This window comes from Thermobia domestica, chromosome 8 (assembly GCF_964235325.1).
Source record: "Thermobia domestica chromosome 8, izTheDome1.hap1.1, whole genome shotgun sequence".
Lineage (NCBI taxonomy): Eukaryota > Metazoa > Arthropoda > Insecta > Zygentoma > Lepismatidae > Thermobia > Thermobia domestica.
In genome coordinates, this window is record NC_137461.1 from 94,588,711 (window position 1) to 94,603,579 (window position 14,869).

General features: G+C 36.1%; 1 protein-coding gene across 1 annotated transcript in view; it reads left to right on the top strand.

Annotated features, from left to right (window-relative positions):
• Positions 1–14,869, top strand: part of LOC145691789 (L-serine dehydratase/L-threonine deaminase-like) — a 71,831-nt gene that overhangs the window by 12,796 nt on the left and 44,166 nt on the right. The window contains exons 2-3 of the mRNA XM_081767099.1: positions 3,160–3,314; positions 12,476–12,643. Of these exons, the coding sequence (XP_081623225.1) occupies positions 3,162–3,314; positions 12,476–12,643 (321 nt within the window). The 5' untranslated portion in view covers positions 3,160–3,161. The remainder of the gene's footprint in view (positions 1–3,159; positions 3,315–12,475; positions 12,644–14,869) is intronic.

Genomic DNA, 14,869 nt, shown 5'->3' on the forward strand with positions numbered 1-14,869 from the left:
TTCACATTTTTAATAATATGATGTCATAATATGACATATATTCACAAAAACGAATCGTGGCCCAAGGGACTTCATTTTTTCCTAGCGTGGCAGTTAACATGTTAAAAAACATCTTAGTGTCGGTGCGGAGAAGAATAAAGAAAATTTGGTGAGAAGATGAAAATAATCGTGAAATATTGGGAAACGTAAGACGAAGAAAAATAGTGTGACACACAATTTACAGCAAATGAGTTTCATTTTACATTTGAGATAATACAGTAGACTTCCAAATTAGTCAGATTCAACATTGAAACCAGAAGTAAGTCTGTAACTACTGGTTGCAGTAAATTGAACATCTGAGAGATGATTTTTTTAAAAATCTCACGTTATAAAATAGTTACTCGTTCTCTTTTTAAAATAATTATTACTAGAACGTAGAATCGTGCTTCTTTTTCTTACGTGATTGAAAACGATATTCCGTTTTCCTAAACATATACTACCATTCTATCATGAAAAAAACTTTTTCGAGCACAAATATTTCTCCCAAGCATCGGGTAAAGCAGCCCGTATTAGCCAGCGTTACTTAAACTATTTCGAATAAATAGGAAAAAGGTTATGTGCGATTGAAAATCTGTTTTTTAAAGCCCGTTATTGAAAAAAAAAACTTCTAATGTTAGGATTGATTTTACAAATGTTAATATAATTTATCCAGTGGCGAATCTAGTCTGGGGCCGGAGGACTAGGTCCCCAGTTTTTGTGACAAAAATACTCTGTCATTATTTATATATTCTTGAAAGTGTATACTAAACTTATGATATACCTATTAGAAATATAGTTTGTGGTCTGGGTGGGGCCCCAGATTTTACCTTCTAGATCCATCTCTGAATTTATTAAATTGAATTTGGATCTTCCCGAAAAGCTTTGGATCTCCCCAAAATAAATTCTTGTGTATGTGCCTGCTTGGAGGTTTTCCAATTACCCACTACTTGGGTTGAAAAACAGTTGAAAATTACGGGGTGAATTTAATTTCCTGTCAGATTTTATTACAGTGAAACCTGTCTTCAGCGGAATCGAGCGGGACCCTCAAAAATTTCCGTTAAAGTCAGGTTTCCGCTTAATGAAGGTAGACCTTTCCTTTAAAAGAATGCTTATAACGGACATACTGAGAATATATATAGGTGTACGTAACTTATTCAATTACAGTACTTCTTCCTTCTACGGATTAATACACAAAAAACGTTTTGTTTATTTTTCCCAGTAGTCAAGCAGGATTTTCTGTATACATTGCTGCTTGGCTGCGGTATAGTTCAGGATACAGAAAAGCTTTCTCTGGAATTTTGAAAGTCTCTGAACTCTTTCCTACTGCTCTGTTGCGTCAATTCCTATTTTCCAGATGCTTGTTTTATCAGTTTTCTTATTTTTGTCGGCTGCCGCTAGTCACTACACAAGCGGAACTGAAGTACGCTGACACAAAGAAGACTGACAGCTGACATGCTCCGAAGGACCAGCCGAAACTTGTGGGGGTGAAATCCCAGTGAATATGAGTAGTGGTTGGCAAAGGTCAACATTGTCCATAAAGATTTAAGAAAAGAATGAAGAGTTTATCGCAGACAGTGTAATGTATATGTTAGCCCTCTCACATGATGTCTAAAAAAATTTCTAATCCGTGTAGTCTGAAACTTAGAATTTTCCGTTAAAGTTTTATTTTGCTTTCCGTTGTCCGCATAACACAGTCTCCGCTTAATGAAGGGCCTTTTACATGTTTTTTTACTCCAAAATTCATGGGACTGTGAAATATTTCCGTTTAAGACAGTTTTCCGTTTAATAAAGGGTCCGTTGAAGGCAGGTTTTACTGTATAAATAAAAGCCAATATAGCTTTAAATTTCACACTAGCACGCCCTCTTCCTCACCTGACATGCATGCAAGTATCTTCGTAAATGTGGTTAGGTGTGTGAGATATTTCGATATATCGATCCATATTTTGATACTTTTCGATATATCAATCAAGTTTTGATATTTTGTCGTTATCGATTTTCGATATTCAAATGCGGATATCGCACAGTCATAAATGTGGTGTCTTTTGGAGGAGGGAAGTTATTGATTTACACAGGGAAATATTTGGATTAAGTGTAGAATATACACGTGATGTCAAAATTTAAAATTTTGAGAATGCGTGTCCAAGTTATTAAAATCTATCTCTAGTTGGTGTATATTTTCTCGAATATATTATATTTAAGAATATTATACGTAATTCAATGTAATATGTACATGAATTTTTGATTTACCACCAATCCTAACTGGTACAAGAAAAACTACTCAGACTGTGAGTCACAGTAATCATAAGAATGCGAAATCACTCTAATAGGTGTCGCTACCTGCGATATCGAGTGTTAAGCTATGTAAGCAATTTGCCCATTTAAAATTTTGTTTCGATTTAATTGCAATTTGAAAAACTATATTGTTTCAATTAATTATTTGAAAAATAGGACAAGAGCTTTAACAATATTTCGGTTTTAGTGTTAATATGGTGTGAAATTTGAGGTATTTGGTGGGCGAAATCAAAAAATAAATTTGTTCAATATATTCAAGTAAGTGTGATCGATTAGAGATTTTAAGCTCGATTTTAACCTTTAGTATATAGCGAGCCTAAGGTTTGGTCGAAACAGCTAGTAATATTTCAAAGTACACAGTTTCGACCAAATTAACAAAATTTAGTTTTTCATACGCAATACAGTGTATAATAATACACTTCATCGAAGGTCCCTTATTGTTAGAACAATCCCTTATATATATATATATATATATATATATATATATATATATATATATATATATATATATATATATATATATATATATATATATATATATATATATATATTATACGTTCTCTGGAGACAATAGGAGTAGTAAATGATTTGTGTGCTTGTGTTCATGGAATGTTTGAAAAATGTGAATTGAAGAGTTTTGCAATTTGAACGCCAATCATAAACATTTGTTTTCCCGTAAGTTTTCTAAGCATTCCTTAAAATTAAAATATATTGTAGTACAGACCTTGAATACACTTCGACTGCTAACTAAATAGCAATGATATTACTCATAATTAGTTATAGAATAAATTTAACTTACAAAACATGCTACTGACTTTAATATTCCACTTTGTATTACGTTTTAAACAGTCATGGAAAGTGAAGATTATTTACACGCAGTTACTCCATTGGTACATAGTCTTCCTCTGACTAAGTTGGTAAATACTGATGTCTTCCTTAAGTTAGACAACCTTCAACCATCAGGTTCCTATAAATTTCGAGGAATGTCACGTAGCTGTCAAAAGGTAATGTGCAAATAATAATTCTAGATATATTTTTTTTGTTTATTCGTATTTAGTTTGTATCAATAAAATATGCTCCTTACTAAATGCATATATACGTGATAAGTTTATCTTTGTTTGTCAAAAACTACAAAATTTAGAGAAGGCAAGTGTAATATAGATTTCTGTTTTCACATAAACGTATGTCGTAAGAGTGGGTCCCAACCTTGCTCACCTGTGGGTTCCCTTCATAAGCCGTACACACTTTACTTGCTCGTTGATCATAAGTGCTTTTTGAGTGATTTCTTCTGCGATTTCAGATACAGCATTGGATTCTCAAATTTCCAATAATTAGTGATACTGTGTATTGTTGAAGCAAGCGATCCTCCTTCTCACTTATTTAAACCCCCAAATTACAGGAGTAAGTCTCTAATCTCTCACAAAACACAATGTTCTCCAATAATCTGAGTATGGTTAATAAATATTCAGGAAAATATGTTATATAAATTGAGGAGTGCATCCAGTCTCTATTGGCCCATTTCAAATGAAAGCAATAAAGCAATTGAGAGATTGGACATTGTCAGAAAAGCAGATTATGTCCGTCTTTTTTTTTTTTTTCTTAAACTAAAGTTATCATATAACTTTTATTCAAATCTTTGGGAAATGTGCAGGAGTAAACGAGTCTTGATATTTAATTGATTTCGACTGCAACAGTGGGGGTGAAAACCTCAATAAACACATGCATCATATTGTTAAAATCGAATAATGTTTACGAAAGTTATCATCGAACATATTGTTTTTAAACCTTGGGAGTGGGAGGCAGGCTGGCGGCCAGCCCAAAAATGTAGGGTGGTGGTAGAAGTTATGGTGACACGATCCAACCATATTAATAGTTCATTTGCAAACCTATCGTGAAACTTTTAGAGGGGCCAGCAAAAATTCAGGTGGCCGGCCCCCTAGACCCCCGTGGATACGGGCTTGGTGAGGGTATCACTTACTAGCTCGTTATCGATTAATTTTAAATCCAATTAGTGAGAATGATTGTAAACCCTCAAAAAGTATACGCCATATTTAATAAAAAGCTAATGATTTTACGAAAGATATCATGGATCATACTTTTTAACTGTAGGAGGATATGAATAATCCATACTACATTAGGGGAGCTAAATTCACTGCTAGAGTGTTATATAAGTTATTGTCGAACATTAAAAATTCGGGGAGAGGGTAATACACTATTTTAGTCTGTGCGTATTTCAGCTCCATATAAAATGAATGAACGTGAAAGCTTAAAAAAATGTACGACATATTACACCAAAATTGAACAGTTGTAACGAAAATCACAGTGAATATATATATATATATATATATATATATATATATATATATATATATATATATATATATATATATATATATATATATATATATATATATATATATATATAGTGTCCCAAAAGTAATGGTAAAAAATGAAACCACAGATTCCTAGCACCAAAACAAGAAAAAAAGTTTATATGACCTATAGTCCGGAAGTGGACAGGAGCGGAGCTAGTACACACAAGTATCAACAGGTGCCGCCATTGTTGACCCACCGTTGTTCAGTTGTGAGTCAACTGTGGTCTGTTTAAGTGATACCAAGTGATTGTTAGTGTGTCCGTTTCCAAACTGATAACAGTAAAATGAACGAACAAAGGATCAATTTGAAGTTTTGTTTTAAGCTTGGCAAAATATCGAAAGAAACCCATGATATGCTGCTACAGGCTTACGAAGATCAAGCAGTGTCCTTGAAGTGTGTTTACGAGTGGTTCGGCCGTTTTCTAAAGGGCGGGATAGTGTATCTGATAACCCCCGTAGCGGAAGGCTGTCAAACTCTCGCACAGACAAAAACAATGAAAAGGTGAGGACATTAATCACGAATGTTCGCCGATTAACTGTGCGAATGATTGCTGATGAATTGAACATTAGCTGTGAATCTGCGAGACTTATCCTCAGCAACGACTTAGCAAAAAGGAAAACGTGTTGTAGACTCTTCCACATTACTTGACTGATGACCAGAACACGCACGTGTTCTTGCCTCACAGGATTTTATCGCTATGGCGGATTAAAATACAAATTTCTTCAACTGTATTGTTGCTGAGGATGAATACTGGTGTGTGAGGTACGATGCGGAAACAAAACGCCACAGCATGGAATGGTGTTCTCCTGCATCGCCTCGTCGGAAAAAGGTCAAAGCATAAAAATCACGCATTAAAACGATGCTAATCACCTTTTTTGACAGTAATGGCATAATCTACAAGGAATTTCTACCTGAGGGAACAACATTGAATGCTGCTACGTACGTTGAAAGTTTGAGACGTTTCATGAAACGTTACAAGGGGTACGACCCCAGTACTCAAAACAGGGTTCATATGGTTTCTGGTTCACAATAATGCTCGTCCTCACACAACCAATATCGTTAGACAATTCCTGGCCCAAAAGGGGGTGGTGCAAATAGACCATCCATTATACTCGCCAGATCTAAATCATCCCGACTTCTTCCTGTTCCCACGCCTCAAACTCGCATTGAAAGGAAAGAGATTTGACGATATTCCAGACATCCAGCGAAACGTGACTAGGCTCCTCAGCACCATCCCGAAAGAAGACTTCTCAAAAAGTTTCCAGGACAGGTACAGTCGTGCTCAGCGTTGCATAGCTGCGACAGGGGACTACTTCGAAGGACAGTAAGGTAAGTTTTATTTATATTGTATCTACTTTCTATTTATGGGATCATTCACCGAACTTTATTGTCAGAAGTGTAAATATATTGGGAAGATCGAGCAATCCATCCCACACGAGAGGACTGAATTCACCATTCATTCTTGACTGATTTTTTCATCCAACTTCACTTTTCCGCACTGATTATTGCGAAAAGAGTCAAAGAAAATATACAATATAGTCAAAATGAAGTATATCAAAACCGAATGAATTTTTTGGAAATTTGGTGTAGAAATCTAAGAGAAACTTGCAGGGAAGAGGGGGGGGGGAGAAATTAGAGAGTAAATCCATTACTTTATATTTTACTGATTTTAACTCCCTGCAGAGGGTACATTTGTGAAGTCTCAAAGACAGTGTTACAACATGTTAAGCCAAAATCGAACATTTTAAAATGAAAATTTGGGGGTGGATTTGTATAGTGCGTTAAGTCAAAAGTTAGTGTTGTAGAGAAGTCGCATTTGAAAGTTCAGATATAAGTCCAAAAATCCGGTTCAGAAATAAATAAATAAAAAAAAGTCTTATTAACATGAAGAGCTACAACAGCTAATCATTTTCCCAAAACCGGATTTTGGATTTATCTCTGAACTTTCAAATGCGATTTCTCTAAAACACTAATTTTTGACTTAACGCACTTTACACACCCACCCGTCAATTATCGTCGAACATATTTTTCTAAGTTGATGGTGATGGATTTATGTTTTCATTCTTGGCAGATTTTAACCCTAAGCTATGAGAATATTCTGTCATAAAGAAAATATACATTATGTTTTGTCATAATCTAAACATTTTTACGTAATTTAGATTGGAAAATTTTCTTGCATATACATTTGTAAAATTTTACTCTTTTATTCCCGTTATACTTGATAAAATGAAACTGCAAACAATATTGTTATTTCTGCAAGGAAAAGAAAAACAATACCGAGCGAATTAGCTCAAGTGGTGGAGCGTTGGCTTCACATTCGGGAGGCCGCGGGCTCGATTCCCGCTGCCGAACATCCTGACTGAGGTTTTCCAGGGTTTTCCTCAGTCCTACCAGGTAAGTGCCGGGATGGTACCTACTAAACAGGCCCTCACCAATACCTTCTCAAATCCTTTCCATTATTATTTGTTGTTAAATATCCAGTATAAAATGGCCTGTGAGCTGTGTCTGGTGGTTGTTAAATAAATAAATAAATAAACAAATTTAATCAAAATTAGATAACTTTTACGAGAGTTATTGTGAAACGAACGCAAGGACAGACCCACAAATCCCAATCGAATCGAATAGTAAAAGCTTTGCTAACGCTAACTTCGAAAATAATACTAATCAGTGGCGTATTTACGATATTGTTTCGGAGGGCTTTGCTAACTTTATTCCTGGAAATGTGAAATTTCTGCAAAATATTTAATTTACTTTAAAATAGTAACTAAAATTTCGGGGACTTAAGCCCGGAAGCTCCCTTAAATACGCCACTAATAATAATAATAATAATAATAATAATAATAATAATAATAATAATAATAATAATAATAATAATAATAATAATAATAATAATAATAATAATAATAATAAAAATAAACTGAAATAGCATTTTGTACTCTGTTCTTATAATTTCGCAAAGAATTTTAATTGCCAGAACTAGTATTTGTTTTCAGTAACGTAGAGATCTTGGATAGGAATAGAAGTAACAATGTGAAACATGTAGCGTCTCTAAAGTTTACTAAAACTAAATTATAAATAGTAATATAGTTTGAAGTCTAAAATGAAACTCAAAAATCGACTTTGTAGTCAATTACTTATAATAATGCATGAGATTATATTTTGGGACTAATAGTAGCTCTCGTTCACAAAATACATCATACTCGAGATAAGTTCTCTGTCACGACTAACAGAACCTAACTTACTATAACTGTTGTATTTAAGACTATCATTTCTGATAACGTTCTATCCTTGAGTATGATAAGAAAATGATTTTCTTGATAAAAATATTCTGTTGATAACGAGTCAAAACACCCGCCAGCCTAGGATTTCTTTCTATTATATAACTGCTGGAGTCATGAATATTTTATAAGTTAGCTTCGCAAATGGTTAACTAACAATTCGCCTAACGTAAGTTGAGAAGATCCGTTGAGGTAAATGTTGATATGATCACTGATAATTTTTTTGGTCCAATTGTTAATTATCTTATCAAATGGCTGTAGTTTCGTTAGTGGCCAACTTAGACAATTTTCTGATTAGTTCACTAAAAGCAGAATTCGGTAGACTCAATTACAGTCGCGAATTCTGTCGAGGAATTTGAAGATTAAAATATACAAAACGATAATCATGCCTGTTGTTCTGTATGGCTGCGAAACATGGTCACTTACTCTGAGGGAAGAACATAGACTGAAAGTATTTGAGAACAAGATCCTGAGAATATTCGGACCCAAAAGGAACGGGAATGGGGAATGGCGGAAACTTCATAACGAGGAACTACAAAATTTAAATGGTTTACCCAACATTGTTAGGGTCGTCAAGTCTAGGAGGCTTAGGTGGGCGGGTCACGTAGCTAGAATGGAAAAAAGTAGAAACGCTTTCAAAGTCTTGACTGGAAGACGAATCGGAAAACGACCATTAGGAAGACCTAGGCGCAGATGGGAGGACAATATTAAGATGGATCTCGCAGAGATTGGAATACAAAGTAGAAACTGGATGCAGTTAGCTAAAGATAGAAGTCAGTGGAGAGCTTTTGTGAATGCGGCATTGAACCTCCGAGTTCCATAGGCCATAGAGTTAGTTAGTTTAGTTAGTTATTCATTCTGACATGATGAAAATTACTTTTTAATTGGTTGTTATCTTATATCCAAAGATCTGTGTGAATTTTGACTAAGTATTTCTATATCCTCAGTCAGTTGTTCTTGACTTAGAAAATACGAGGACTTCGCTAAATGACATTCAATGTTAGAATTTTATGGTGCGACATTGGAAAACCCTAACACATCAAATATCTCTGAACTAGAAGTAGTGGCGATTTCAAAAGATTTTCTCACAGGGAAGAGTGAGACTTTTAATACATGAGATGAAAACCAGTACATACTAAGAAGTCACTAGTAACATACATTAAGCATGTACTGAAACATGGCCTTAGGAGAGTGTTGGGTAATTTCGTAACTCCTAGAATAACTTCTTTCCCGGGACATACATTGTAGTCATTTCCAAGTAAATGAGTATTCGCAAATAGTTGATTTATGATGATGATCACTAATTTTCAACTGTCCTAATACGTTGATGATGTCCGCTTTGCCGCAGTTGTTTCCACCAATCAGTTTCCACCGGAGAAACAACCAAATGGACTAGCAGTTTTCAACTTAACCACTAGAAATGAAGAAGAAGAGCTGAGTTCGTAGTGTATGGCTGAGCTTTACCAGTGCATCATGAGTAGTAGTAAAACTCCCTCAAAATACGACTTACTTAGTGGTAATTTAATTAATGACAGTTTCAATTCCCATTGGACAGAAGCTACATCTCACTCTGAAGATCAAACAGTGGAACGTCCATTTAAGATGGCCAAACAGACATTTAAACCAAAGACAGAACTTTCCACACCAGTACCTACGAAGAATAGTTTCGATGTTCTTGCAACTTGTGTGCCGCTTCCTAAATCTGACACCCGTATGGACAGTAATGATACCGATACATATGAAGAACATGATGACAACTGTACACATGCTGATTGTATCGCAAAATTAAACGCAAGGTCAAATCTTTCACTATCTACGAATGTCCGGAGGGCAATGCATACAACCTTACGCATGGACCTATTGAAGTTTGCAAAAAACTTCCCTATTGCGCAGTTTATCCTGATCGCATAAAATTTAAGTGCCAATGCCCCTCTGATTATGGACAGCTGAAAAAATACTGTAATTCATTCAAACTTCAGTATTCTTATGAGATGATCAAAAGTGAAATTCTGATAAAAGTAGTCATTCCTAAGTTACCAATGGACACTCTAGTGGATAATATTCAGACGGATCTGAAAAATAGAGGATACCCTGTTATTGCAGTGCAACAACTTAGAGGACATGGAGATAAAATCTTTCCCCTAGTTTTAGTTACTCTCAAGAAGACATCTGATGTAGCCTCTATCTACCAACTTGAATAGATTCAATTCTATCGAATTTCAGTGGAACCTTACAGATCGAAGACGTTTATACAATGCTACAACTGTCAACGCTTTGGACACACCCAATCCTATTGTTATGCTACTCATAGATGTATCAAATGTGCTGAACCACATGAAACTTATGAATGTCCTAACAAATCATAAGATATTCCTGCTAAATGCCCAAATTGTCGAGGAGCAGGGGCGTACGCAGGGGGTTGGTCCTGGGGGTCCGGACCCCCCGAAATCCTGCCTATTTTGTAAATGTAGTATACTTTTAGGGGCAATTTTAGAAATTTTCATATAATTTAGCCTCAAATTGTATTTGGACCCTTCCCGAAACGCTTTAGACCCCTCCCGAAATAAATTCTTGCGTACGTCCCTGTGGAGGAGGTCACCCAGGAAACTACAAAGAATGCCCAGTTCTTCATAAACTATTGTCAAGACGTACTACTCAACGGAAGTTACCATCTGACGCTGATTTTCCTGCTTTAACATCTGATTCACCGGCTGTGTCCTCCGGGCCTGCACTCTATCCTGCTGATACTTATGCCAAGAGGACGACTTCTATGCCTAAGAAATCGACTAGTGCTTGTATCGGCTTGTGCTTCTAATTCCCGCTAAAGCTGCGCTCTTCACGACTTTTTTCTCCAAATACTGATTCCGTGATGAGGCTCAGGAAGTCAAGACTTACAATTACTTTACTGTTAGGTTGCAGATGAGTTGATTCACTATGGGCTACGTTATTCAAATAAAGTAAAACATTACATTGAACATTTTCTGACATTATTAGCGTGGACAGCAAACTGTACAGCGAAAAGAAAGATGGAAAAATGAAGGGCTAAGTTTTAAAAACCCGCTCCAGTTGAAATGCTTATACAGACACGGATAATGACATGGAGAACCAGTCATATTAACAAATGCTGAAACAAATCTTCAATTATGCGCTTATTCATCTAAAAATCACCTTCACTAACATGTCTGCTCACTAGGAGCGTATCCCCGGCGTGTACGTTAACATATACTTCCGACAAAATATCTATATCTCAGATTTTGAGTACAGTTTCAAAAGTTCATTTCCGTAAACTGTAAAAGGCAGTGATTACTATGCTAATTATCACAAATTAAATGCAAATTTTGAGTTGCATACACATAAACTACTAGGGAATGAAGACCATGTGCTAACAAAGAGTACACTGGAAAATGAAATAACATGTTATAACAAAAATGAAAATAAGATGATAATCGATACAAATGTAGTGGATGAATATGACATGTCCGAACTTCTCCAAGTATGGTGGAAGAAGCTATTTGTTTACTTTTTGGCCAACTGCTAAGAACATTTATAAAACCATATGTGGCTTTGTTGTACACGATTAGTACATTCAAATTCACGAACGATGACGAACTGAAGTGTACAAAGGTACAGTTGCAAGTACCAACCTTAGTCATAATAATATATAATAGTTCAACTAAACAACGTTGAAAATAGTGGGTAATTAGGTGGTAAGTAGAAATGACCAAAACTGAATAGTTTATATCGATCATTCCGAAGAAATTTGAAGTTATACTGAGCATAATTTGGGGGGGGGGGGAAGCGAGCATCCCCGGTGGGGATACTTCAGCAACTTCTTTTGGGGGGGGCAACAAAATGTGATTGAGGGGGAAAATCCTCCTCATCCTCCCCGGTAATTCGCACCCTGGGCGTACTTGTTTGATTACTTGGATCACTGACTGGAAAAGTTAGGGAACCACTATAAACTGATAACGTGAAGTAATGAAATCAACCTTATACGCGTAGACATTGATTTCTTATAACAGAACTCAGTTTGACCAGCGTGAATAATCTTAAAGAAATATCACAAATACTATTAATTAGTAAAAATTGAACAAATTTAAACTTAAGAGCGAAGTGTTTTCCATAACTATTTCATGTAAATAATTAAATTTCTGAATTATAAATAACATTTTGAATATGTGGCTCAGTTGTTCATGAAATATCTCCGTACCTATTTGATTTCGATGGCATCTCATTGAGATAATTTACATTGTGCAGTTTTGACAGGTCAATATAAATTAGTGTGATCACAGTTGTTAATGGTAATAGCAGTAAAGGCTATAAAATTAGCAATTGTATATTGTTCTCTTTAGTTTTTATTCGTTTCTATGACAGCATTAAATTGTTCTAGTGTTCCTGTGGAACAAAGTCGAAACTAAATCTAGAAGGTGAATTTCTTTTTATCGTAATGGAATCCAACCTAATGAAGATGTATCATTTTGAATATTGCTATAATCATCTTTACATTGCAGAAGGCATCTAGAGGCTTCAAGAGATTTGTTGGATCATCCGGAGGTAATGCAGGTCTTGCTATGGCAATGGCCGCACGTCTGCTTGGTATCCCCATGACCGTCTACGTACCAAAAACTACTTCTTCACTTATGAGAAATAGAATACAGGACGAAGAAGCAGAGGTTGTGGTAAGTTCAAATTAGTTAAACAACTACGGTAGTTTTTACAAGTAGAACAAGTACTTGCGTACGTAAGATTTATAGAGTGGAAGTCTAAGTAAACGCAGTTTAATGCACAGTTATCTTCAAAGTTGATAGTATAAGGGTCTGAAATCGGATTGGATATTGAGCTCAAAAATCGATCGGCTACATTAACTGGAGTATAATTTGGTTGAATTTCTTATAGTGTGTTGCCCGTATTTAAGAACACTGTTCGATTCGAACGAAATTTGTACCACAGAATCCGTGTACACAGAGGAATGCTTAAAGCTTGGTTGATCGTGGTGTTTGTGGATATGCTATTAATAGTTTGAAGGCAGCCTGACAACATGATGAGTGTAGTTATGTGTACAGCAAGTAACAGTTCTTATACTTAATGCCAGGACGACGTCAGCGAGCGCCTGTTGTGTTATTAAATGACTTCGATTGTGGTCGTATTGTGGAGCCGCTTGAATTGTTAAAAATATGAATTGAATCGGTCATTGCAGAAAGGGCACATGTGACATTTTGGTCGAAATTGTGATAACATTAGATTTATTATCTACATAGGTAGGCCCATTATTTGCCACAAAGAGATCTCTGGTATCGACTTCTGAAGGCAGTTATTTTGAATATTAAAAACGGCGTTCAGTGCAGGAAAATCTTATATTGAACGCGCTGTAGACAGTAATTTGTTATACTTTTCCCGCTAAAATGCACCTTTATGATTAGATACCTAGTACGACACAGTTCGTCTTAACGGTGGCTCAGTGGTAGAGCGTTCACCTCCGGTGCTTGGGGTCCCTGGTTCGATCCCAGCTCGCGCCGTGTGGACTTTGTGGTGGACACTGTGTTTGTGGGTTTTCTCGGGGCTCTCCCGTTTCCTCCCATTTTCTTCATTTCATTCATTTCTCATAATCACCGTCTCTTTTAGCATAACCGGCATAACCGTGAGACGTAAAACTTGAAGATTTCATTTTTTTTTCATTTACAGTCCGTCTTAACAGTTATATCGTTCGTTCGTCGTGGGTGTTGGCGTATTATTGAACGTGTTCATCTTGTGTTGTCAGTGGTGCTATTCTAACTTTTTAACAACCGGTTCTCCCCGGGTGTTTCAAAACAATACCGACAACGTTTGGGAGGTGATTCCTAACACTAAGATAAGACAAAAAGTATAGACCAACCTGGGTGCACAAATGCTTACTTTCGGAGTTATAGGGTGACGAAAACATGAAAAAATTTACTTTAAAGGTCCATAGCTCCAAAACTATGGGATCTACCCTAGTCGGATCAAGACTTCACTTAGGAACTAATATGTGTTCTATCAAAATATCCAAGTTTCACAATCCTACTGTACTTCCGCAACAAGTTTTATAGACGTAGTTGGTGAGTATTTCAAATTGTATTCTCGTAATCAAACTTCCTCTATAAAAGTTGTTGTGTGAGTACCTTAAGATTCTGAAACTGTGTTATTGGATAGCGCACATATTAGTTCCTAAGTGAAGTCTTGACTCGAATACGTATGTCCCCTAGTTTTGGAGTTATGGACCATTAAAGTATTTTTTTTTTCGTTTTCGTCACCCTATAACTCCGAAAGTAAGCATTTGTGCACCCAGGTTGGTCTGTATTTTCGCTTTATCTTGGTGTCAGGAATCATCTCCCAAACGTTGTCGGTGTTGTTTTGAATTACTCTGTATATGAGAAAGAAACGAAATATAATGAAATTTTTCAGTTTCACGTCCCACATAGGCTAAAGGAGACGGGATGATGAGAAATCAATGAAATGGTGGAATGAAGAATGCGGGAGGAAACCTCGAATGAAGAATGTGGGAGAATCCCGAGAAAACCCTCGCACACAGTGCTTGTCCACCAGGAAGTTCACTTGGCGCGAGCTGAGATCGAACCAGGGATCCTATGCACCAGAGATGAACGCTCTACCACTGAGCCACCGCGGTCCCTACAGAAAACACTGTTTTTACTGAATACCAGAAGTAACAAATAGTGACGTATACAGCATCCTAATACAAGATGGCGTGAATAAATTATCTTTCACTGCGAATATATTGAAAACGAATTGTCCAAGATAAATGATTGTCAACAAAGTATTGGAAAGACCTTTATGCAGCAATGGATCGGTACTTGACGATAATGGTAGGTATGTGTTTCAAATATAAATAGCCCTCACCACATCACTCATAGGCCTATAGCCCCAGTCAT